General features: G+C 61.7%; 2 protein-coding genes across 3 annotated transcripts; both read right to left on the bottom strand.

Annotated features, from left to right (window-relative positions):
* Nucleotides 1–1,432: 1,432 nt before the first annotated feature.
* VAMP5 (vesicle associated membrane protein 5) lies at nucleotides 1,433–11,618 on the bottom strand. The gene is made up of 3 exons (XM_084615056.1): nucleotides 11,322–11,618; nucleotides 2,619–2,756; nucleotides 1,433–2,276 (listed from the first exon to the last, which is right to left on the bottom strand). Exons 1-3 carry the CDS (start codon nucleotides 11,322–11,324, stop codon nucleotides 2,067–2,069), a joined length of 351 nt encoding a protein of 116 aa, XP_084471182.1. The 5' UTR covers nucleotides 11,325–11,618; the 3' UTR covers nucleotides 1,433–2,066.
* A 6,486-nt stretch (nucleotides 11,619–18,104) lies between these two features.
* VAMP8 (vesicle associated membrane protein 8) lies at nucleotides 18,105–23,739 on the bottom strand. 2 transcript variants are annotated; one of them, XM_084615054.1, is made up of 3 exons: nucleotides 23,587–23,739; nucleotides 20,471–20,632; nucleotides 18,105–19,369 (listed from the first exon to the last, which is right to left on the bottom strand). In XM_084615054.1, exons 1-3 carry the CDS (start codon nucleotides 23,587–23,589, stop codon nucleotides 19,226–19,228), a joined length of 309 nt encoding a protein of 102 aa, XP_084471180.1. In that variant the 5' UTR covers nucleotides 23,590–23,739; the 3' UTR covers nucleotides 18,105–19,225. The 2 variants fall into 2 exon arrangements, with proteins under 2 accessions (XP_084471180.1, XP_084471181.1); XM_084615055.1 differs by lacking the exon at nucleotides 23,587–23,739 and adding an exon at nucleotides 22,714–22,817.
* Between the last annotated feature and the right edge of the window lie 508 nt (nucleotides 23,740–24,247).

The following is a 24,247-nucleotide window of genomic DNA, read 5'->3' as shown; positions in this document are numbered from 1 at the left end:
GGGGGTGCTTACAGAGTGGGGGGAGGGGTGCTGCCCTGGGGGCACTCACAGCCATGGGGGGGGGGCACTGCCCTGGGGGCACAGCCATGGGGGAGCACTCTCAGCCTGCAAATGGGGGTGAGGCACTGCTTTGGGGAAGCTCACTGCTGGGGGTGGAGTCATTCAGGATCATTTTTTTCAGTGTTATGGGGGACTTGGAAACAGGTCCCCCCCTTGGTGATGCAGAGTGCCTCTCCCCCCACTCCCTCCTTCCTAAACAGGGGTGGTTCATGCTCATCACTGAGCAACAATTCCTCCTAAAGAGAGACCGGCGAGGGTGTCGCCCGCAGAACCGCTCCGCTACCCGGAAGCTCCAGAGATCAGCCATGAGCTGTTAGAGACGTTTGCCTCCAGGTCAGGGGTTCCAGGCCAGCTCAGGGTGGGAATGGCTGGCAGGTCTTTGGTGGCCCTGGAGTTGGCGGGTCTCAGCCCAGTTCTTAGCAGACAGGTGCCCACGTCCCACACACTACGCATTGTGCTGGGCACTGTAGGTTATTTATGAGGTGTATTACGGTAATGCCCAGGAACCCCAGTCCTGGACCAGGACCCATCATGCTGGGCGCTCATACGTTATTTATTAGGTGTATTACGGTAGCACCTCGGAGCCTCCCTCGTGGACCAAGACCCCATTGTGCCAGGCGCTGTCCAGACCCAGAGCCAACAGACGGGCCTTGCTCATAGGTGCCGGGGGTGCAGGGTTTACAGTGTGGTTCACTGGCTCTCAGCACCCCTACTATACACATTGTTCTGCTCCAAAGAGTTAATCTGCATATGGGATGAAACTACAGCTGGAGACAGACCAGGAGCACCAGGAAACCACAAGTGGCTATTGCCGTTCAGCCATGGGCTTGGCCCACCCACAATGTAACTGCTGGCGAGTTTGTTATAGGCATGATGGCAAAGGAGCGTGCCGACCGTGCTCCGAGCACACCCTCGCTGCGAGCGTCTGTGTCTGACTCTAAGAACATAAGAGCGGCTAGACTGGGTCAGACCAAAGGTCCATCTAGCCCAGTATCCTGTCTGCCGACAGTGGCCAGTGCCAGGTGCCCCAGAGGGAGTGAACAGAACAGGGAATTATCAAGTGACCCATCCCCTGTCACCCATTCCCAGCTTCTGGCAAACAGAGGCTCGGGACACCATCCCTGCCCATCCTGGCTAATAGCCATTGATGGACCTGTCCTCCATGAACTCATCTCGTTCTTTTTTGAACCCTGTTATAATTAAGGGCACAAAGGATGCTTAACCTGGAGATCCGATTTGACTCTGAGGTGCCAGGGAGCTGGGGGAACAATGGGAAGGGATCGGGCACCCCTCGGCATGGATCGCTGCTGGGTGCATCTCTCTGTCCACCTCCATTTGTCCCTCCCCAGCAGCCATACCAGAAACACGAACATTTTACAAACAATCTGTCTTTACTGATCTGCCCTCAGCAGTGCTGGGACTGGTGCGAAAGGCTGCGGCGCAGGGCAGCGAGAGCTTTAAACAGATCTGGGGGCTGGTCTTAAAACCAGGTCTACCACCCACGATACACTTCATGAAGCACAACTGTCTGCAAACCTCTCCTCCCCACCCTACAGTAGTCTATCTAAAGCTTAAGGCACTTGTGAGCGTTTATCTACCTGACCTGCTGGGAAACCTAACGCAGGGGCCTTCTCCCTTGCTAGGGTCCCTTCCCAGGGACTGCGGGTGTTATTGTAGGGTTGCTGGGGCTGATCCCAATGGGTTGTTATTGGGGGATTGTATGTCAGAACTGGGCTGCACACATTGGTTTGTTATTGTAGGGTTGCTCTTGAGCCCTGGGCTGATCATTAGGGGGTCGTTTTTGTAGGGTTGCTCCCTGGAGCTGGGCTGTCAATATTGTTTCCTAGTGTTGTGACCCATCTCCAAAGGGGCCTTTCCAAATAGCTAAAGAAAATCCCCAGCTCCACTGGCAGCCCCGGCAGTCTCCCCGCGCGCTGTGTCCATATTGCACTGAGCCCAGGGCAGCTGCGTCCCTAGCAGAGAGGACGCTGGGTCGTCTCCTTCCCTCAGTCACCCTGCGTGGTGGCGGCCCGGCTCTCGGCGGCCTGGTTCCCGGCGGCCTGGTTCCCGGCCCCGCGCAGCGACAGCCACAGAACCACGGCCAGGATGATTAACGCCATGAGCACCACGACCGCCGCCAGGACTATCCTGTACTTCCTGTTCTCCCAGCGCTTCTTCTGCGCCACCGTCTTTGTCGTCTTGCTGAAGGCGGAGCTCTAGGAGGAAGCAAAGCGAGAGCTGTCAAGGGGCAGCCGGGGACCCGCCCCCAGGCCCAAGGAACTCACCCCAGGCTTCAGCTTCCCTCCGCTCAAACCCTGTACAGCCGCCACTTGTCACGCCGGGTACATCACTGCCCCCTGCTGGCCGGAGTCGGAACCGGGCAGCTGTGTATCATGGGGCCCATATTACTAACAGGAATTCTCCTTTTAGCCCAGCAGTGGGAGCCCATTTGCAAACCCATGGGTCTTGGATTCGCACCCCCAGGAAAGTGATGGTGCACGAGCAGCCCCCTCCCCCCCATTGTGCCCTGCCCCACTGCTCCCTCCCCCCCAGCACACCATGTTGCGGAGCTCATCTGCTCTGTCGTCCAGGTCACTGAGCTTGACCTCCCGGTCCAGCACCTTGGAGTAGTTGACCAGCATGATCTGAGTCACCTCCTCTGTCTCCTTCTGGCATCGCTCCAGGTTCTCCTCCACCTGCAGGGAGGACAGGGTTAAATACATGATGAAGCAGGACATTTCTTAATGTTTCCTCTGAATATTGTGGGGGTGCCTCAGTTTCCCCTATGCGGTTCTTAAGTATCTAGGGGGTGGGATAAGGGTGTATGATCGTTGCAGAGCCCTAGAGGGCAGGTGTGTGCAGGGGTCTGGACACAGAGAATGGCCGACACCCTGTTTCCTGGCAACTAATGGCCTGGGCCCTTCCCCGCTGCAAGGTGAGAACTAAAGGGGTTGGAGAACAAAGGAATCAGGTGCCCTCCTGGCCCGGGAAAGGGACAAAGCCCAGAGGAGGAGGGGCTGGAGGGAGTTTCAGTTTGGGGCTGGCTAGGGACATGGAGTGAAGGGCAGACGGGGTTATCTGGCTCACCGCCCCACAAAATGGACCCAGCTGAGGGGTCCTGTTCTCTGCACCTACAAGCTCTGTGTTAGACCATGTCCCTGTCGTCTAATAAACCTCTGTTTTACTGGCTGGCTGAGAGTCCCGTCTGACTGCGGAGTTGGGGGGCAGGACCCACTGGTTTCACCAGGACCCCGCCTGGGCGGACTCTCTGGGGGAAGCGCAGGGAGGGGCAGAGGATGCTGAATGCTCCGAGGTCAGACCCAGGAAGGTGGAAGATGTGTGAGCTGTGTGTCCTGCAGACAGGCTGCTCCCAGAGAGGAGGCTCCCCCACAATCCTGCCTGGCTTCCTAGGGAGCAGTTCCAGGGCATCGCCCGGGGACCCCATGACAACAGGATGGCTGGGCTTCAGTGGTCTGGGCCAGCTGAGGGGGCAGAGGGTCAGCGGGATAAACCCAAAGGCACATTGGGGGCCTCTTTGAGCCTTCAGGACGGCAGGAGCAGGTCCTGGGGGCTAGAGGGAGCTCACTGGTTCTATGACTTAACGACTGTTTCCTGAACTCTGCCACGCTGTGACCCCCAGCCTCATCTCCTACTGGGACCCCCCTGCAGGAGGGGGGCGGGGGGAGCCCACTCTGCACCCACCCAGGCAGTGGCAGCTCCCCACTCCGGTCGTCACAACCTGGCGCACCTGGTCCCAGCGCCACTCAGCCTTGGCCCCTCCATAGATGGAGACCCACCCCACCCCCCGGCACTCTTTGATCCACTGTTTGCCAACAGCTGGGTTAATCCCAAGCAACAGCAGCTGCTCCAGGGACCAGTTTGTACAGGGGGCTTAGGGACCAGACCAGCCTTCCCTTGTGGTCCTTTGAGGGAATGATTTTGAAAGCCAAAGGGTAGATGGGGGAGGGCTCCTTCTTCCCCATAGGTCGGGATATTGTATTTAGTGAGGCCTGTGGTCTCGTGTGCCCTACACCTTCAAATCCCTCAGAGCCATGCCAGCTGCAGAGACCACGGCCAGATAGTGTCTGTTACTTATGTTCTTTCTTGATTCACTTCTCCTTAACTCTGAGACACATCTTGCCCAAGAGGCCCTATTTGCTCTGTGCTGGGGAGGGTGCAGCCCCTGGCTGAGAAGTGCTGATCAGAGCACGCTCTCTCCGGCACATCCGGCCAGGGCTGCTCATGGAGGACCGGGTGGCCAGAGCAGGAAATATCCACAAAGAATAAATTCTCAGAGCAGACAAGCGGATGCCCTCTGACCTCCACAATTCCTGGAGTGATGTTCCTGGCTCCTGGGCTGGCGGGATTCAAATCCCCCTGGGAAATATTCTTTCCACAAAGAGGTAAAAGGACTCAGATCAGACCCCAGTCTAAGGGTGGAGACACCCGAGCTGGGTGGGGCGAGTCTGCTGAGCCAACTCCAGCAGGAAATGGGAACAGGGGAGGAAAAATCCTTCAGCGACTGCAGGATGCGGCGACCGGAAGCTAAGATCTCAGCGCAACCAGCAACAGCTGGGCTTCGGAGGAGAGACCTTCAGGAAATGCCCAGCACGCTGCAGGATGCGGTGCTGTCCCCTTGCAGTCAGTGCTGACCCCAAGGCAGCACAAAGGGGCACTATACCGCATGGAGCAGGGTGGGATCTGTGTGCCCAGCCCCACTGCTGCGACTACTGCACCCCCATCCCTGCCCAGAGCCGAGGATAGAACCCAGGAGTTCTGGCTCCCAGCCCTCCCTGCTCTAACCACTAAACTCTACTCCCCTCCCAGAGCTGGGAACAGAACCCAGGAGTCCTAACTCCCTGCCCCACCCCCGCTCTACCCAACAGACCCCACTCCTCCCAGCATGGCCAATGCACATGTCCACAGCCCCTCGAAGGCCCAGTAACGGATGCTGAAGATGACAACACACAAAACACCCTGCTGCTCTGAGCATCCCAACCCTCAAGCTCAAAGCTCCCCACAGATGCCCATCTCCTACCACCTGCTGCGTAGTCCCCCACAAGGTGAACAGGCATGGGGCTGTCGCCTGCCCCCCAGCCAGCCACCCCTCCCCATCTCACTGCGGGGGGGGAGGGCTGGGCTAACATATCCCTCTCACTGGGGGCTGGGGTTGGGGTGTGGAGGGCAGGGATTGGAGAATTAGGAGTTGGGGTACAGCGTGAGGGGGTTGGGGTGTGGAGGGCAGGGATTGGGGGGTTAGGAGTTGGGGTACAGCATCCGGGGGTTGGGGTGTGGAGGGCAGGGATTGGGGGGTGAGGAGTTGGGGTACGGCATGTGGGGGTTGGGGTATGGAGGGCAGGGATTGGGGGGTGAGGAGTTGGGGTACAGCGTGAGGGGGTTGGGGTGTGGAGGGCAGGGATTGGAGGATTAGGAGTTTGGGTACGGCATGTGGGGTTGGGGTGTGGAGGGCAGGGATTGGAGGATTAGGAGTTTGGGTACGACATGTGGGGGTTGGGGTATGGAGGGCAGGGATTGGGGGGTTAGGAGTTGGGGTATGGAGTGTGGAGGTTGGGGTGTGGAGGGCAGGGATTGGGGGGTGAGGAGTTGGGGTACGGCATGTGGGGGTTGGGGTATGGAGGGCAGGGATTGGGGGGTTAGGAGTTGGGGTACTGCATGTGGGGGTTGGGGTGTGGAGGGCAGGGATTGGGGGGTTAGGAGTTGGGGTACGGCGTGTGGAGGTTGGGGTGTGGAGGGCAGGGATCGAGGGGTTAGGAGTTGGGGTATGGAGTGTGGAGTGTGGAGGGCAGGGATTGGGGGGTGAGGAGTTGGGGTACGGCGTGTGGAGTTTGGGGTGTGGAGGGCAGGGATTGGGGGGTTAGGAGTTGGGGTACGGCGTGTGGAGGTTGGGGTGTGGAGGGCAGGGATTGGGGGGTTAGGAGTTGGGGTACGGCGTGTGGAGGTTGGGGTGTGGAGGGCAGGGATTGGGGGGTGAGGAGTTGGGGTACAGCGTGAGGGGGTTGGGGTGTGGAGGGCAGGGATTGGGGGGTTAGGAGTTGGGGTACAGCGTGAGGGGGTTGGGGTATGGAGGGCAGGGATTGGGGGGTGAGGAGTTGGGGTAAGGCATGAGGGGGTTGTGAGGTGCATTCCCCCATGCTGTTGGGGTAGTTCAGGGACAGTGCCCCCTCCCTTCACCCAGCCATGGCTGATCCCAACCCAGCGCTCATTTCCCCCCGCAGCCTCTCTCTCCCACTGCCGGCTCTGCTCAGTTGAAGACAACGTTCAGGGTTCCCCCTGCCCACCCCTGCCCCAGCATCACTCCCTACGAGTCTGGGGGGCCCAAAGAGACACCCCAGGGTATTTTGGTCCCAGCCTGTTCTCACAGGCCATGGCCTGGTGCCAGCACTGGGCCAGGGGAGCATTTCCTGTGGGGCCCGAGGTGTCAGGACATCCGGCTGCTGGAGCGCGTCCCAGTCTCTGAGCCGGAGTGGGGCTGAGCCGAGTGGGTGGCCCGGGGGGCGGGGGGGGGTCGGGTTTGGTTACGGGAATCAGCCATGTCACTATTGTTTGTTCTAGGCTCCTTTGATTGATGCCTGGAGGCGGTTAGAGCTGGAAAAACAAGTCACCAGGGTAGGGATTTTCCAGCACTGCCAACATGGGCTAGGCCAGGGCCAAGGCCTCGGGCTGGGACCTACAAGATGGGGTTCAATTCCTGGCCTGCCGTGGACTCCCCATGTGACCGCAGACCAGTCACTTCATCTGGCTGGGGCTCAGCACCCCAATGTGTAATGGGATCCTTCCTCCTTCCATCCCATCAGACCAAACTCTTTGGGGCACGGAGAGTCTCTGTGGGTCTCGGCAGCACCCGGCACAAGGGGGCCCTGATCTCGGGCGGGGTCTGGGCAGTGCCCGGCACAAGGGGGCCCTGATCTCAGGTGGGGTCTGGGCAGCGCCTGGCACAAGGGGGCCCTGATCTCAGGTGGGGTCTGGGCAGTGCCCGGCACAAGGGGGCCCTGATCTCGGGCGGGGTCTGGGCAGTGCCCGGCACAAGGGGGCCCTGATCTCGGGCGGGGTCTGGGCAGTGCCCGGCACAAGGGGGCCCTGATCTCGGGCGGGGTCTGGGCAGTGCCCGGCACAAGGGGGCCCTGATCTCGGGCGGGGTCTGGGCAGCGCCCGGCACAAGGGGGCCCTGATCTCGGGCGGGGTCTGGGCAGCGCCCGGCACAAGGGGGCCCTGATCTCGGGCGGGGTCTGGGCAGCGCCTGGCACAAGGGGGCCCTGATCTCGGGCGGGGTCTGGGCAGTGCCCGGCACAAGGGGGCCCTGATCTCAGGTGGGGTCTGGGCAGTGCCCGGCACAAGGGGGCCCTGATCTCAGGTGGGGTCTGGGCAGTGCCCGGCACAAGGGGGCCCTGATCTCGGGCGGGGTCTGGGCAGTGCCCGGCACAAGGGGGCCCTGATCTCGGGTGGGGTTTCTAGGTGTGACTGGAATACATACAGCAACTGCAACCCCTTCCCATGGAGTGGCAACAGCCCCTGAGGTGGCTGGGGAGATCTGGATCACCGCAAGGGCTGAGACAGAAGGATCCTCCTTGCACAAAGGGGGTTTCTGAGCAGCTCAGAGAGGAAATACGGCTAATCACATGTGCTGAGCCCGTGCTGAAACAGGCAGGTGGGATTCCCCGGGCAGGGGGGTCAGAGGCCCACATACCAATGAGAGAATCAGTTTTGGGGGGCCCTGGGTTTCTTGGGGTGCCTGGGGCCTGACTTTCCAGGCTGCTGCAGGTGCTTGGCTCCTTGGAGACTCCCTGTCCTGCAGCCCCCACCCTGGGGTGTCCTCCCAGCAGAGCTGCGCCAACCCCTCACAGCCCAGGGGATGGGAAGGGGCACAACCTGCCCTGAGCAGAAGGGCCCCTGGCAGCCTGATCCAGGAGCCCCGGGGGGGGGGGGGGAGAATAAGCCACCTTTCTCCCCTCCCTGCAATGGGGCACAACAACAGATAAATCCCCACAACCCCCAGGGAGTGGGTGCTCCGAGCAGCCAGTGGGCAGAACCCTCCTTCTTGTCAGGCAGGGTCTTTCTCCACCCTGCTCTCCGACGATCTCATTGTGCGTGCTCCCCGCTTGGCTGGGGCCAAGCCGCGGTTCGCAGCCAGGTCAAACTGCCCCCGCAGGTTAACAGCAAACTCCAACCCACCGATCTCAGGCGGGCACTGTGGATGTTGCTTTATTAGGGGTATTACGGTAGCAGCTAGAGGCCCCAGCTGAGATAGGCAGCCCACCATAAGGTACTGCTCAGACAGAGACAGCCCCCAAGAGCCGACAGCCTCATCAGAGAAGAGAGACAAAGGGCTGTTATCCCTCTTTCACAAATGGGGAAACTGAGGCCCAGAGCAATTCAGTGACTGGACCAGCATCTGTGCAGAGCCAGGAATTCAGCTGGTTCTCCTGAGGCCCAGCCCGACCCCTGATCTGCCAGGCCACTATGTGAATCTCTTTATGAGGCTCAGAGCCCTTGGCACTGACACCAGGCCCCCAATCTAACAGGGCTCACCGCAGTGGCTCAGGATCCTGATCCTGCATCACACATGGGGAAACCGAGGCCCAGAGCAGGGGAGGGACTTGCCTGAAGTCACCCAGAGAGGCAGAGCTGGGAATAGAACCCAGGAGTCCTGCCTGCCAGCACGGTCTGGTGGGAAAGCTCCAACTCCTGTGATGGCTACTGGGCTGCTCAGAGCAGCACGTCCCCAGGGAGCCTTGAATAATTTAAACACCACACACCAGCCCCCACCAGTGGGACGTCCAGCCACCCTGGGCTGGGCTGAGCCCCCCAGGAGGCAGCCAGGGCCAGCCGGCTTGCTCCTGTCCCTCCCTGTTCTTTGGCAAGGGGCCAGCCCCAAGGAGCCCCGGTCTCAGTCAGGGCTCTTGGGCACTGGGGGATTAACAGCGCTGGTGGGCATGGCAGATGGCAAATGCCCCTGCCCAGATGAGGCTGGCTCTCCCTGCCAGCACACGGCTGCCCCTTGGGGAGGAGCAAAAGCCTGTGAAAGTGGAAGCAACGGAGGCCGCAGAGAAGGGGTGGGGTGCGGCAGGGCAGGTCGCACAGCCCAGGACCTCTCTGCCCCATGAAAGGAAACAAAGCTGCTCAGCCACAGGAGCATGTGATCTACCCACATCCCCAGGGCCAGGCCCTGGGATCCCGTTTGCCACCGCCCTGCCGGCCGGGGGCTAAAGCTGAGCCTTTTGCAGTGGGAGGAAGGAGGGGCTGAGCCCTGGAGCCTAAACCAAGACGGGGGCCTCTCTGCGAGGTTTCCTGTTGCCTTTTGCAGCGGGGTGGGGGCAGGGGGCTGAGCCTGGGCTGTTTGGTGGAGCCGCCCATGCTTGCATGAGCTGCCCTGCTGGTTCCTAGGATCGGGCCCTGCAGCCTGCAGACAAACACAAAACTCCCTGGGAGGGAGGGGGGCAGGTGCCTCCGAGAGACCTGGGTGCTGTATTTACAGCCCAGCACAGGGAGGCTGGAGTCCACAGGCCAGATCCCTGGCTAGTGCACATCACACAGCTGGCTCACCCAGGTCTGGCCGCACGATGCCACATCCGGAGCACCAAGGCGGGTACAGAGCAATAGAACGGCCCTTCCTCAGAGGGAAGCTGCCAGACCCCACTCCTCGTAGACCCTCCCACTGCACAGGGGTCACAGGCCCTTCCTCATCTCCCCCTGGAGGGGCTGGGGCCAGGACAGGCTGCCTGCCAAAGCAGATTAACCCTGTAGGAACTGTCACATGCACCAGCATGGCCTCTGAAGGCCCTTTCTCCCGTGGATCAGAGTGGGTGAGACAGAACCACAGGCCTCCCCAGGACCTGCCCCAACAGTTGGGGGTCACTATGGGAGATCCAGGGGGCCTGACCCCTAGAGCTGGGGCGCACTCAGGCTTCCTGGCCCCAGAGAAGGGGTTGCAAGGGAAGCTAAGAATCATAGACTATCAGGGTTGGAAGGGACCTCAGGAGGTCATCTAGTCCAACCCCCTGCTCAAAGCAGGACCAGTCCCCAAATAAATCATCCCAGCCAGGGCTTTGTCAAGCCTGACCTTGAAAATCTCTAAGGAAGGAGATTCCACCACCTCGCTAGGTAACACATTCCAATGCTTCACCACCCTCCTGGTGAAAAAGTTTTTCCTAGTATCCAACCTAAACCTCCCCCACTGCAACTTGAGACCATTACTCCTTGTTCTGTCATCTGGTACCACTGAGAACAGTCTAGAGCCATCCTCTCTGGAACCCCCTTTCAGGTAGTTGAAAGCAGCTATCAAATCCCCCCTCATTCTTCTCTTCTGCAGGCTAAACAATCCCAGCTCCCTCAGCCTCTCCTCATAAGTCATGTGCTCCAGTCCCCTAATCAGTTTTGTTGCCCTTCGCTGGACTCTTTCCAATTTTTCCACATCCTTCTTGTAGTGTGGGGCCCAAAACTGGACACAGTACTCCAGATGAGACCTCACCAATGTCGAATAGAGGGGAACGATCACTCGTCCCTCGATCTGCTGGCAATGCCCCTACTTATACAGCCCAAAATGCCATTAGCCTTCTTGGCAACAAGGGCACACTGCATTGGGTTCTTCCGTCCTAAGTGCAGGACCCTGCACTTATCCGTATTGAACCTCATCAGATTTCTTTTGGCCCAATCCTCTAATTTGTCTAGGTCCCTCTGTATCCTAACCCTGCCCTCCAGCGTATCTACCACTCCTCCCAGTTTAGTGTCATCTGCAAATTCGCAGACTGATTTGGGGCAGGCGGAGACAAAGACCAGGGCTGCCTGGAGCTGGGATCAGGATGTGCCATTTGGCTTCTGGTTTACCCGGTCCCGGGGCGGGGGCTGGGGCTGGGCAGGAAGGAGCCTGTGGCGGGGCAGGGGACAGGAGAGCAGCTGGGCTTGCCACAAGCAGGGAGGAAAACGGGGCGATATAGGGGGGCACAAAGCTCAGTTATGCGGGGCCGGAGGGAGGCGCCGAACTCGCGCGGGGGGGGTATCAGGCATTGAACAGCACCATCTCTCCCCCCAGGCCCGCGGTACACCCGTCCCCCCAGCGCCCGGGGGTCAGACCGGGGACCCGTGACCCCGCAAAGCGCCCCGGCCCCAGCCCACCCCCGTGGATGGGGGGCCACGCAGGGCCCTGGGCAGGGCCCTGGGCAGGGTGCCGGGGTCCCCGCGCCCTCCCGCCCGCTGGAGGCGCCTAGAAACCGAAACTGCTGCCCGCGGCCACCCGCGCCCCTCACCATGGCGCCGGCTCTCGGGAAGCTCCGATCCGCTCTGCCCGGGGTCCTGCTGCGCCGGGCTGCCCGTGCGCCCCGCGCCGGAGCGTCCCACCAGTTGCTCCGGGGCCCTGGGCGCTGCCGGGCAGTCGGGGTTTTCCCAGCTGCGGACGCGGGACCCCAGGCGGCCGCCTCCGAGCCTGCTCCACAGCGGAGAGGGGAGCGCAGCGCAGCCTGGCGGGCGAGGAGCCGAGAGGGGCAGGCCACGAGAAGCGCCTGCCCAGGAAGAAAGAGCCGGCTCAGCCCCGCCCGCAGCGCACTTCCACCTGCCGTCCTGGCGGTGTCACTCCGGAGTCACGCTAAGGTCCACACTGGGTCACTCCGGAGTCGCACCGGGGGCAGTATTGGGCGCTGGGCTCTCAGCCTCTCTCTCTTTCCTTCTAGACTTTTCACTTTCACTCCTTTCCTACATCTATTCTGGAGTGACTCTGGCAGGGCAGGAAGGGCCGGATCAGCAGCCCGCAGGGGTGGACTTCTCTGGGCAATGGGCAGGGCAGTGCCTGGGCTGGGTTCCATATCTGGGTCTGCTGCTGCCCTGCTGGGTGATCTTGGCCAAGTCACCACCCCTCACTGTGCCTCAGTTTCCCTTTCTGCAATATGGGGATAATGACCCCTCCTTTAGTGAACTGCGTGGAGATCTGTGGATGGGAGCTCGAGACAGGCCTAATTCGGGGAGCGGACAAGCCTCACCTTTAGCCCCCAGCCCTGATTTGCTCCTGCAGCGTCTTTTGCAGTGGATGCAGGGCTCAGCTGTCATGAACCCAAAGGGGAGTCTTCCCTGAGATGCCCGGTGTAAGCTGGGTGCAGCAGGGACCCACTGGCGGCAGGTTGGAAGGGAGCTTGGAAGGGAAGGCTGCGAGGGGGGCAGAGAGACGGGCAGGGATCCATTAGGAGAGAGACTGATGGTGGCTCTGGGGAGGAGCAGCTGGCAAATGCTGCTTTGTAGTTAATTGCCACTCCTGGGAATTGCTCACAGTTTCCAGCTGGCTCGTTACTTTCTTTTCATGCACCCAAGTGAACGCTGGACTCCCAGGCCAGCACGGGGGAAGCAGGAAGGTGAGTAAAGTCCACCCAGGGGGGAGGGCAGGGTGTGTGGCCTCCTCCGCAGCTTGTGGCAGAGACAGGAAACACTGCATGTCAGTCACAGGCCACCGCTGCCCCACCTGGCTGCCCTGGCCGCATGGCGAGGGGGTGTCAATTTCTGGTGTCTCACTGCACGAACAGCTCCCCCTTGCCTCTGCCAGGCCACGTCCCTCACTAAAGGCTTTGGAGGACACAAAGCAGTTAGGGGAAAGAGGGAAGGTCCTGGATCAGTAGCTGTTTGACAGGGAACAAAGGGCAGGACTAAATGGTCCCTTTTCCCAGTGGTGAGAAGTGAACAGCGCGGTCCCCCCCGCGCCAGGCTGGGCTGTTCAACAAATTCATCAATGATCCAGAAAAGGGAGTAACTGGTGAAGTGACAACATTTGCCTATGAACTAATATTGTTCAAGACAGCTGAGTTACGGGGGGTCTCCCTGATGGGGGGACAAAATGGCAGCTGAAATTCAACATTTCTAGGTGCAAAGTAATGCCCATTGGGGGAAACAATCCCAACCCCACAGAGATGGGGTCTAAACAAGCTGTTGATGCTCAAGAAGGAGCACCTGGAGTCATGGGGATAGAACTTCAGCTCAGTTCCCAGCAGTGATGAGAAAGATGACTAGGAATTACTAGCACAGGGATAGAAAATAAAACAGAAGTTATCACCCCCCAACACATACATCAATCCCTGGTGCGCCCAGCCCTGGAATCCTGTGTCCAGTGCTGGTCACCCCATCTCCAAAAGAAGAGAGTTTTATTTACCTTGTCCAATAATACAAAAACTAGGGGCCACTCAATAAAATGAATAAGCTGCAGGTTAATACAAACAAGAGGAAGTACTTCCTCACACAATGCACAATTAATCTGTGGAACTCCTTGCCAGGGGATGTTGTGAAGGCCAAAAGTATAACTGGATTCAAAAAAGAATGAGATAAGTTCACGGAGGCTAGGTCTCGCAATGGCTATTAGCCAGGATGGTCAGAGCCGCAACCCCATGCTCAGGGCGACCTAAACCTCCAACTGCTAGAAACCAGGAGGAGAAGATGGGTGGATGTTTCCAGAATCGCCCAGTGCGGTACGCTCCCCCTGAAGCTCTGGCCGTGTCAGAAGACAGGAGGTGCATGCAGCAGCATGGGGGCACTTATGTCTCAGGTCATGCTGCAGGGGACGCACTAAGGCCTTGCCGACAAGCAGAAGTGGCACTTTTGCAGGGTACCACCCAATGGGCATTCACGGCGGGGCAGTCACACCAGCCTGCGGGGTCAATAAGCGCATGGTGCATTGCTCACCTCTGCTGCCATGTATTGCAGGATACCAGCTGTGTGATGCGGGGTTCCCACTGGTGGCACAGGGGATTGTGGGAGCTGGGGGTTCAAACACCCATAACCCGCTGGGCCAACGTCAGGAACGTTGGCATCAGCCCCATGGCTTTGGCCCAGTTACTCCTGAGATGGGGTCAAATCCGTCACTGATGCCAAACCCACTGAGCCTCAGGCTGTTGCACCTGGGGTTGCCCTGCCCCAGCGTGATGGTTGTTTACCGTTTAATTACCTAATGGGAAGTGGGCTCTAACGAGGCCTCTCAGCTCCCAGGGGCCAGGGAGGTGGCCGGGGAGTTGGCACGCTTCCCTTCAACACCGTGGTGACATGGTTGCTGCACAGCTCCTGCGGGTGCTGGCTTAGGGCTTAGCGCAGGTAAGGTGGGTGGGGCGGGAACTGGTGCTCGGCTTGTCTAGAGCCAGGCTCAGCCCAGCACTCTCAGGCTCAGGGAGCTGGGGCCAAGGCCTCAGCTTTCCTTACACAGTAATTAAGGCTCTAGCCGTGGTGCTGTAAAGAGCCGGCAGAAGGTGGCTTGGGCAGAACTGATGCAGCCATGGGTCCCTGAGTCTACATGCAGCTAGTCTGCAGATGGCTGTGGAGGGCCCCATTCTCCTCCCCCGTGTTAACTCTGAAACCTAATGTTGACTGTGTAACTAGTTCACTGTAGATCAGATTCCATGGCACAGGAGGGGCTGATGATAGTAGAAAGAGCTGGACACTGGCTAGGCCAGTGGCAGTTCGGGTGTGTGGCACCTGATTGATGGCGCGGCCTGGTCTACGGGTGGCACTGACGAGCATGCCCCCCTCCCATTCCCCAGAGAATCTTTGTGGGAAAGAGGGCTCCAGGCGGCAGATTTCCACACGAGGCAGCACTGGCTGAGTGACAAGGAACGGTCAGGCCACACACTGTGTCAGGTGCTGGCCCAGGCCCAGAATGTGTCCAACCCACCCGAGGGCTCGCAGCATGGGATGGGGTGTGCAGGGCAGACGAGCTGGCTGGGGAGCCTGCCGGGGGTGGGTTCAATGTGGGGGTATTGGAGTCTGTTGTTAGCTGCTTCCTTCTCCTGGGCCCAGGGAAGAGTTGGGGGGGCAGGGGTGTGGCTGGGGTAACTGGCATGTGGGGGGAAGGGCTCTGAACAAAGTGACCAGGACTTTGCCCATTTCAGGGTGTACCTGCAACAGAGGCGGATTTACAGTGAAACACAAGGGTGCCCTGGCATGCAGCCCCCCAGTGACAAGGAGCCCCAGGGCCGGGCAGCTGCGGGGGTAGAAGCTTGGTCCTGCCGGCTCCTGCTGCAGGCTCCGCCCCCACCAGCAGCCAAGCTCCCCCTCTCCCGCCTCCTCCCCCGCCCCCCCCCCCGAGCGTGCTGTGCTCCTGCCCCTCCCCCTCCCAGCACTGCCCCCACGGAACAGCTGTTTGCCAGCGCTCAGGTCTCTCCGGGGGAGGGACAGGGCCGCAACACGGTGGGGGGAGGAGGCGGAGAAGAGGCAGGGGCGGGGCCTTGGGGAAGAGGGTGGAATCGGAGCAGGGCGGAGCCCCCCCACTCCCCCTTCACATACCCCCACCAGCCCCCTGCCCTGAGCTGCTCAGGGCAGGGGGCTGGGAGCACCCCCACGACCCCAGCCCCCTGCCCTGACCCCTGCACCCCCTCACACACCCCGAGCCCTGACTCCTGCACACACACACCCCCACATCCCCACCTGCACCCCTCGCACCACACCGGAGCTGCCCCAGGTAAACGCTCCACACCCCAACCCCCTGCCCCAACCCTGAGCCCCCTCCTGCACCCTAAGTCCTGGCTAGACCCCGCACCCCAACCCCCAGCCTGCTCCTGTACCCTAACTTCCTCCCAGACCCTGCGCCCCCGGCCCCGAGCCCCCTCCTGCACCCTAAGTCCTGGCCAGACCCCGCACCCCATCACTTTTTACATATTTGTTTTTTATAAAAGGCTCTTCTCCAAAGCGCTTCACACGAGTCAGCTAAGGGCACAAACACTATTTGGAAAGATCATGAAGTGGTCTGCTGAGACCCTCAGCGATTTTCAAGTGGTCTGTGGAAAAATAAGTTCGACGACAAAACCAGTCAAGATCCCTCACTTTATTTTCATTTACTTCCTATTACTTATAGGAGGAGGAGGAAGGAAAAAAGGATGAAAAACGGGGGCGAGGGGAGATAAGAGCGAATGTTCTTTTCCTTGGCTGGGTCCCCAGGAGGGGCCCCAACAATGAAGCTGAGCACGGGGCCCCACTAACTCTAAATCCGCCACTGAACTGCAATGGGGGCGGGTAGATTCAGGGATGATGGGGGTGGCCATGCTGGATGGATCGGCTGGGGGAGGCCGGGGACCAGTGCTGGGGCTGCAGAGGGTGTAGATCTTGGGGTGTGGGGGGGGAATTGTGTGGGCACTGAAGGAGGCAGACCCAGCGGAGATGGGGTGCAATGGAGTAAACCCAGCTGAACAGTGCTGATGCCAGTCTCTGGCTCATTGCATCTCTGCCCTGGCAGGGACCCCGTGGGACCGGCCCTCCAGCCCTGAGGAGCTGCAGCCAACGCCTGAGGCTGGGAGCCACCTGGCAGTTCCCACACAGCTGCGGTTGCTTCCACCATTTTCCCCATGGCCAGGAGCTGCCAACCCACCCTCTACCACCTGCCTCCCTGAGCCATCGAGCCAGGCCTCAGCCCAGCCTCTGTGGCACCAGCCCAGAGCTGAGGCCCAAGCAGGGAATGCGAGCTGTTCCCCACACACTGAGGCAATTGTCTGTGTCACCCACCCAGGCTGCCTCTGGCACAGAAGTCAGCATCTCAGTGCCCTGGGCAGCTGTGTAGGGGAACACAGCGCTCCCACAGCCCCAGCCAGGAGGGGAAGCCCAGCCCCGGAGCCAGCTGCCCCCCTAGCAGATCCTGCCTGGTATCGTGGCTCCCACAGCAGCCAGTTCCAGCTGCTGCTGAGGAACAGGCGGAAAGCCCCTGGCCTAGGGCCTTTGTGGCGTCACCTGCCTATGGAGGGGGTTTTACTACATCCCACCAGCCGGAGGCTAGCTCATATCCTGAGGCAGAAGTGTAACAAGATAGAAGTCTCTGAGGTCCCCCTGGCAACTCTTATCACCAGCTCAATGTTTCAGCCTGCCCTCAAACACTGCTGAGCTTCTGGTCTCAGGGACATCCTGTGGCAGGGAGTTCCACATGGTAACACATGCTGGTGTGAAACACAACAGAGCCATGGCGGGGGAGCAGAGGGCATGGCCCAGCCACAAAAGGGTCAATCTGCTCACAGAAGCACCCAGCCCTCCAGATCTCTGACCAGCCAATGGGAGTTTGTGCCAATGATGGAATTGCTTCAAGCTAGTATCTCATTGGCTGAATGGGTTGCTACTTCTGGGAGGAGCTTGTTTAATTCTTGTATTTGTTTGGTTGTTTTAAGTATCCCCCATTGGATCCGAGCCCTTGATCAAACATTAAAACCCCAACAGCTGTTACTGCCCTCTGCTGCGTGGAATCAGGATTGCTCTCCTGTGTGTCATAGCCCCATAGTGCTAATGGGGATTCTCCAATAGCCAACTGAGGCAGAGGGGCAGCCACATCTCTCTGCTCAGCAGAATCTGGTTACCTATGGCTCGTGGCCAGGGGATTGTCTGGAAATGACTCCCAGAGGGTGCTGCATGGGGATCAGTGACAGTGCCCCCTAGTGGCTGAGCCCAGAGTGGACAGGAGGCCAGCAAAGGGCTCCTGAAGCTCTAGTGCTAGGGGCCCTGGCCAAGGGGGCAGGGATCCCATCCCCTCTCCCTGTGTGTGCGCATAAGGGGGGAGGGGGGGAAGGAAGTCACCCAGTAATCCCCCCTCCATTGGCTGCAGCAGATGGCCCTGCCCCACATGCTAGCCCCAGCCACTAGCCCCTAGTCCTCCCCCTGCTCTAACCCAGCTCTCACAACCAAGCTGCTGCCAGGTTTGTGCCAGGAAAGATGGGCAGGAGTCCTGGGTTCTCTTTCTGGCTCTGGCACGGCCTCGGCAAGCCACTTCCATGCCTCAGTTTCAGGGGGTGCATCATGGCAGATCCTCAGCTGGGAGGGGCCCCGGAAAGAGCCGGGGGCAGGGCTGGCTGCCGGGCGAGCATCCTGCGCTCTCAGCCCCGGAGGGTGAGGGGCTGAGGGTTACAAGTTGGTCACAGCCTGGAATGAAGGACCATCCAACACCCCTCCCACGCCCCGGGCCAGGCACAATGCCAGCCTGTGCAGTCCCAGCCTCTCCCAGCAGAGGGTGCTGTGGGAGAGAGTCCAGTGGGGCTCAGCAGACAGGGTACAGAGCAGAGGTGGAGGTAGGTTCCGTCCAATAAATCGCTACTCCCCGGTGAGGTATAAATACATTTATTGCAGGGAGCGCAGCCTGCGTCTGGGGGGGCGAGGGTGGGGAGGGGGGAAATCAGGAAGACTTGGTCTCCCCCTCCAGGGTCGGGGGGGGGGGGGGGTGGCGGCTCTGAAACTACTTCCAAAGCTCATTTCCACTGCTCAGCTCAGGGATCCCCCCCAGGTCCGACGTGGGAGCCTGCAAGTAAGACCCACCTACACAGCCAAACTCAGGGCATGTGGGGGAGGCTGGGGCGGGTTGAGGCTGCAACAAGGGTGAGGCTGCTCACCCTTCCCCGCTCCCCCAATCGACAGAGCACCCGCCAGCTCCCAGCTGCGCCCCTTGGCTGAGTCTCCCCCTGCAGACAAGAGGGGGTTTCTGCACCCCCAAGAGCACCCTGCCCCTCCAGGCAGGACAGGGGGTGCACCAACTGTCAGGGTGCCATGGGAGGGGTTAGCTATGAGAACCTAGGGAGTGAAGCCCATGAGCCCCCAGCCTGGACAGGCAGAGGTGGCTGACAAATCCCCCCGCCCCCTCCTGCAGGGATATCCCCTTCTCTCATTATTTATTAAGGCAAAAGGTAGATTGCTCCCCACAGGGCCACGTCCAGGTCAGGACAGAGCAGCCCTTGCCCACGCCCAGCTCTGCCCCACAGGAGGCACGGGCTGTGATGGTGGGGGGGAAGCATTCCCCAGATCCAAGCCCCTCACCCCAGCCCAGGAGTGCCTCCTCCCTCAGCTGGACTACAGGCAGCTGCACTGGGCAGAGGGGACAACCCCGCCCCCCGGGGCCGAGCTGGGGGTTGGGAGCTGCTCCCGCGTAGCTTGGCTCTGCCAGCCTGGGAACACCGATGGGGGTGCCCGGGAAAGGGTGTGACACAGGCTTTGGGGGAAGGAAGCTGGGCAGAGCCAGAGGGAGCAGGGGAGTTCCCCTCAGGGGGCTACAGTCCCCAAGGAGCTTTCATGGGGGCAATGAGGGTCAGAGTACAAGTGTCCTCCCCCTCCTGGCGTAGGGAGGGGCAAACTCAGAAGGCTGACAGGAGGCATCGCCCCCCCAGCGACCATCAGGCAGTGGGGGCAGGGAAGCTGTGGAGTGGGGGAAGAGGTTGCGGGGAGGGGGCGTGGCCTATGTGGGGATGACGTTGGTGGCAAACAGGATGATGAGGATGATGATGATGGCCACAATGACACAGATGATGGCGATCATCTTGACGTTCTTCCACCAGTACTTGCGGGCCACCTTCTGCGAGGTCGTCTTGAAGTGCTCAGACTGGGAAGAGATGCCGGAGGGGCGGGGGGGTTAGCACCACGCTGACCCAGATCCTCCAGCCCCTGCCTGGCTTGGCCCTAGGCCGCTGGACAGCCCCCCACCTGCCGAGGGCAGCTCTAACCAGAGGGATGGGGGGGCGGGGGGAGAGACATCCGCACCCCCTCAGGGCGAGGCTGCAGCTGGACACAGACTCACTGGGCTGGTAGATCGGGCCAGCACCGGCCTTAATCCAGCTCTACATGGGCCACCCCAGTTTGGTGCTGGGGTACCAGACGCGCCCGTTGGGCTGCGCTCGCTGCATCAGAGCCAGCACCGGTGGGGTTCGCCAGGACATTTCCTCTTGCTGCAGCTACACCAGGGCAGCAGTGGGCCTGGGCTCTCTAACACGGTGGATGGGAATCTGGCTTCCACCGCTTTCGCTCACGTGGGCAGATCTGCAGGCATGAGCAATGCCGGCAGGCGGGTCCACATGCGGGCACCGCCCCAGCTCCGCTCTGCCAAGCCAAGCCGGTGCTGGGAGCTATGGGCACGTTATTCCAGAGCTGACCCCTAGAGGAAGCTTGCAGCTGCTGGCACCGGCCCATGCTGGGCACCAGGTTGAGAGCCTCCGATCAGCCATGCCAGCGTGGGACAAAGGGCAGGGCAGAGACAGCGTCTCGCTGGCTGCCAGGGTTTATCAGCGGCTGAGCAAACAGCCCCTCCCCCCAGAGTGCGCGTCGTGCAATGCACGTGGGCAGGGACCAGCAGGATCCGAACCACCCCCACCCCCCGCCTCCTGCTCGGCGCCGTTTCCACGCCCAGCTGAGCCTGTGGGGGCAGCAGCCGGAGCCCCCAGAGCGAGGTCAGGGGTCATGGCGGTGCCCAGGCCTGTCTTAGTCTGGGTGGCCCCAGAGCCAGGGGCACCCGGTGCCAGGCCAGAACAGCATCCAGGCCTTTGCCCAAACCCCCTATCAGGCTCCAGTCGCCACCCTCTGCAAATCAACTCCAGTCTTGAGGTTCCCCCTCCTGCTCCCCATGACCTAACCAGGAACCTCACGAGCACAGGATGGGGGTCTCCCCCAGCCTGCTGCTCCCCGGTCCCCTCCCCGAACCAGGGCTCACCGTCGCCTCCAGGTCCTCGGTCTTGTTCCGCAGGTGGTCCAGGTTCTCGCCCCGCGCCAGGATCCGCTCCACATTTTGAGACATGATGTTTTTCACCCCCTCCACCTCGCTCTGCAGGTTCTTCACCCGGTCCGTTGCCATCCCGCTGCCACCGGTGCCCTCCTGCAGGGAGAGCCCCCGCCAGGGGTCAACAGGAGAGCGGCTGCGGGAGCAGCACACGTGGCCCGGGCAAAACCTCGGGGGCCCAGAGAAGGGAGGCCCCAAGGCGAATGGGGGAAGGGCCCTCGAGAAGCTAAAGGGCTGCTGATCACAGGGCAACGCCCCGGTTCTGGGGTCCAGCTGCAGCCCTGTACCTCTGAGGAGCTCAGAATGCTTCACAGACTCCGTTTGAGCCCCAAAGCCTACTACAGGAGAACAATCATGTGGGGAAACTGAGGCAGCTGATGTAACAAAGGCAGGGGCAGAGAACCCAGGAGTCCTGTCTCCCAGCATCCCCACTCCCCTCTCAGCGTCAGGAATAGAAGCAGGTGTCCTGGCTACTAGACCCCTGCTCTAACCACTGGACCACAACACCTCAGCCAGCATGAGGAAGGGAGAGGAGAGAGCCGGGGAAGGAGGGTGCCTGGCCCAAGGCCAGGAGGGACACAGAGGCAGCGTTGCAGGCACAGAGGCTGAGGGAGGTCCCACAGGGCAGGACTGGGCACTGGGGGGGCTCTCTGGGCGACGGGGCAGAGCAGCCCCCGGGGTGATTGCGCTGCCCCACCCCCCACACTTATCACTGCGGAATCTCAACAGGGAACTTCCAGCGCGCGTCACGTCTCCAGGACTCACCCAGCCGGTCGGGTCGGTCCGAGCAATCTCCCCCCAGCAGTTATGCCCTCTGCCTGCAGGGGGCAGCGGGTGTGACACGGCCAGCCCAGTGTGGCCCAGGGCAAACCCCTCTGCAGGGGTGGAGCGGGGGGTCTGTCTCCAAAGCCCTGCTGGGTGCTCTGCCCCCCGCAGAGCAGAGACCCAGCAAACGCAGCGCACCCAGGGGCCTGGGACAGTCCCAGGATGGGAGCACCCCCTGAGCCTGTGAGACCCGCAGGGGGGACAGGGTCAGAGCCACCCCATTGTCTCCTCCCCCTCCTGCTGAGCCTGATCCAAGCGGCTGGGCTGGTCAGACCCAGGCGTGTCAGGCTGGGTGGGTCCCAGGCTGGAATCTCAGAAACGCTGCCCGCGGCCAGCGCCCAAAGTACGTCAGGCACAGGGGAGCAGAGCCCGCCCAGTGCCCAGGGCAGTGCTGCCCAGCGTGGGCCGGAGGGAGCCCCATGGGAGCCCCAGGGTCTGAGTCCAGCAGCCTGCAGAGAGAATCCCCGTTACACTGGCCCTGGCTGGCAGCACGACCGCCACCTCCCCTTTCCGGGCCCCCACTCAACCCCCAGCACCTGCCGCATTTAGCCCGACACTGATCCCCCAAATCTGACCCAGTTTTTAACCCAGGACTGGCCAGAGGTGGCCAACATGGCTCCAACACGGGGGAGGAGGAGGGACACCCCAGCCCCTGGAGAGTGGAACCCCAGGCCCCCCAGGAGGAAGCAGACAGGGTAGGGGCCAGAGCCCCCCTCCATTCCCGCCGTGTGGCTCCTTTAAGGGAAACCTCTCCACTGCCAGGGCACCTTGGCAACACTTGGGGCACCCGAGCTCCTTCCCTTAACCCTTCAGGTCCCAGGCCGCTCCCCCCTTCCCCCAGGTGCTCTGGACTGGGGTGTTCTGCGCAGCCAGGGCCAGGCATTAACCCCGTCTCCCCCGACTCAGGTGAATTAGTGACCCCAGATGCAGGGGGCTGGACGTGCCAGCGAGCCTGGGCACATTAATCTTTTGCCTTCTGCTCTTTGCTTTGCAGCTGCTCAGAGACTGCTCAGATGGACAGACCACAGCTCAGAGCCCTCTGCCCCCTCAGTGGGGGATCACGGCTAGTGGGGCCTCAGAGGCACCAGTCCTTTGGTAAGCACCCCCTGAAGACCCCCCAACCCCCAGACCCCTTCCCAGACCCCTGCATCTTCCCAGCCCCCGGCAGCCCCACACAGCGGGCAGCTCAGGCCAGGAGCCCCCAGGGTCTGTGGCCCCTTTTAGACCCAGCCTGGCCTCCATCCACCCCACCCGCCAGCGCTGCCCCCAAATGCCCACTGAGTCATCCCCCTTCCCCCCATCCCACCCTGGCCCCAAAATAGCCCTGCAATTCAGGGGGCCCTGTCCCCCACCGTGGCCGGCTCAGCGTGCAGAACAGGGCTTGGGGTCTGGAGTCCCCCGAGTGCGGCAGGAACCGTTAGGCCGCCCGCTTCCTCTTTCTAGGCAGCTCTGCAGGGATGGGATGGGGGGGCGGAGGGGGAGGGGCTGATAATGAGACCCAGCACCAGGGGGAGGGGGCGGGGAGAAGAGAGAGGGGGGCATGCAGCTCCTAGTCTGTGGATCCATGGGGAGCCTTGGCACGGGACGCAGCCAGGAGCCTGTTACTTTGGAAGTCGGGGTGGGGGTTCTCTCTGGTCTCAGGAATGACCCTGCTCCTGCGCCCCCTTTGAGAAGCTGCAGACTCTCCCCGCCCCTATTCCCTTCCTGGAAAATATTCCGGCTGCCCGCTTCCCCTCTCTACGCTGGCTGCACCCAGTCCCCTCCCCACAGCAATCGCCACCTGCGCCCAGCCCCTGCCCGGCCGCGTCCAGCCGCCACCTTGGAGACGGCCCAGGGAGCAGCCTGCAGCGCCGAGCGCGCCGTTCGGGTCCCTTGTCTCAGCAGCACCCGCTTCCTCCCTCTGTCACCCGGACCCTGGCCTGTGCCCCCCTTCCCCCAGCAGCCACCAGAGCCACAGCTGGGAGCCAGGACGCCTGGGTTCTCTCCGCAGCATGGGGGGAGGGGGGTGTTAAGTCGCTGCCCTGCCCTGGAGGGTTGTTAGCCAGGCGGGATCCCCGCCAGCCGCTGTTTCCAGTCCGCTCCCCCGCGGCCGCCGCTCCTGAGCCGGGCCCGGGCCCGGGCCCCTCCCCGCGCGGAGTCACTCCGCATCCCCTCCGGGCGCCGGAGCCCCGTGTGAATCGGAGGCCGGGGCAGATCGGGGCGGGCCCCCGATCCCGGGCACTCACCATGCTCCGCTCCGGCCGCTTCCTGGTGCGCTAAGTTTCAGCCCGAACTTCCTGCTTCCTGCAGCCCAGCCCGGCCCGGCCGGTCCGCAGGTGCGAGGGGCGGGCCCAGCTCCCGCCGCGGCCTTTAAAGAGGCACGGGCCGGGCCCAGCTCCCCGGGACGGGGCGGACCCAGCGGGGTTCGGGTCCCTCGGCCCCGCACAGAACGGAGGCACTGGGTCCCCAGCGATGGGCTCCAAGCTTTGCCCCCTGGCAGCCCCAGGCCACCCAGAGACCTGTCCAGGAGACCCAGCCCCCCTGGGGGGCAGCCCCCATCCCAGCAGGCTCGTTCTGTGCACGGGGCTAGTGCTTTAGGGTTAAGGCTGGGGCCTCCCCCCCAGAGGGCAGCGGCAGAGCTGGGGGGCCCAGGAGTAGCAGGGGCTGTGAGTCAGGGGTGAGGGGCATCGGCTGAGCTTGGAGAGGAAACTCTCCGGGGTGGGGGGAGCTCTGCCCACTCCGTGTCCCATCCCAGCCTGGCTGACACCAGCTGGTACAAAATGCTCCTAGGGCTCAGGGCAGGGTATGCCCTGCCCTGGCAGGCGGAGCTGACCAGAGGCCAGCACTGCAGGGAGCAGATGTCCCGGGGCTGAGGCTGCTGAGTGGAGCTGGTGTGGACCCAGATCC

Source organism: Lepidochelys olivacea (assembly GCF_965140295.1).
Source record: "Lepidochelys olivacea isolate rLepOli2 genome assembly, chromosome: 26".
Taxonomy (NCBI): Eukaryota; Metazoa; Chordata; order Testudines; family Cheloniidae; genus Lepidochelys; species Lepidochelys olivacea.
The sequence above is the reverse complement of the archived record's forward strand: the minus strand, read 5'-3'. Positions and strand labels throughout refer to the sequence as shown.

What these genes read in the sequence shown, in the direction of transcription:
- VAMP5 (XM_084615056.1), bottom strand. An exon ending in CAGATGAGCTCCGCAACATG is followed by an intron (nt 2,277 to 2,618) that starts GTGTGCTGGGGG and finishes GCTTCCTCCTAG; the next exon opens with AGCTCCGCCTTCAGCAAGAC.
- VAMP8 (XM_084615054.1), bottom strand. An exon ending in CCGAGGACCTGGAGGCGACG is followed by an intron (nt 19,370 to 20,470) that starts GTGAGCCCTGGT and finishes ATCTCTTCCCAG; the next exon opens with TCTGAGCACTTCAAGACGAC.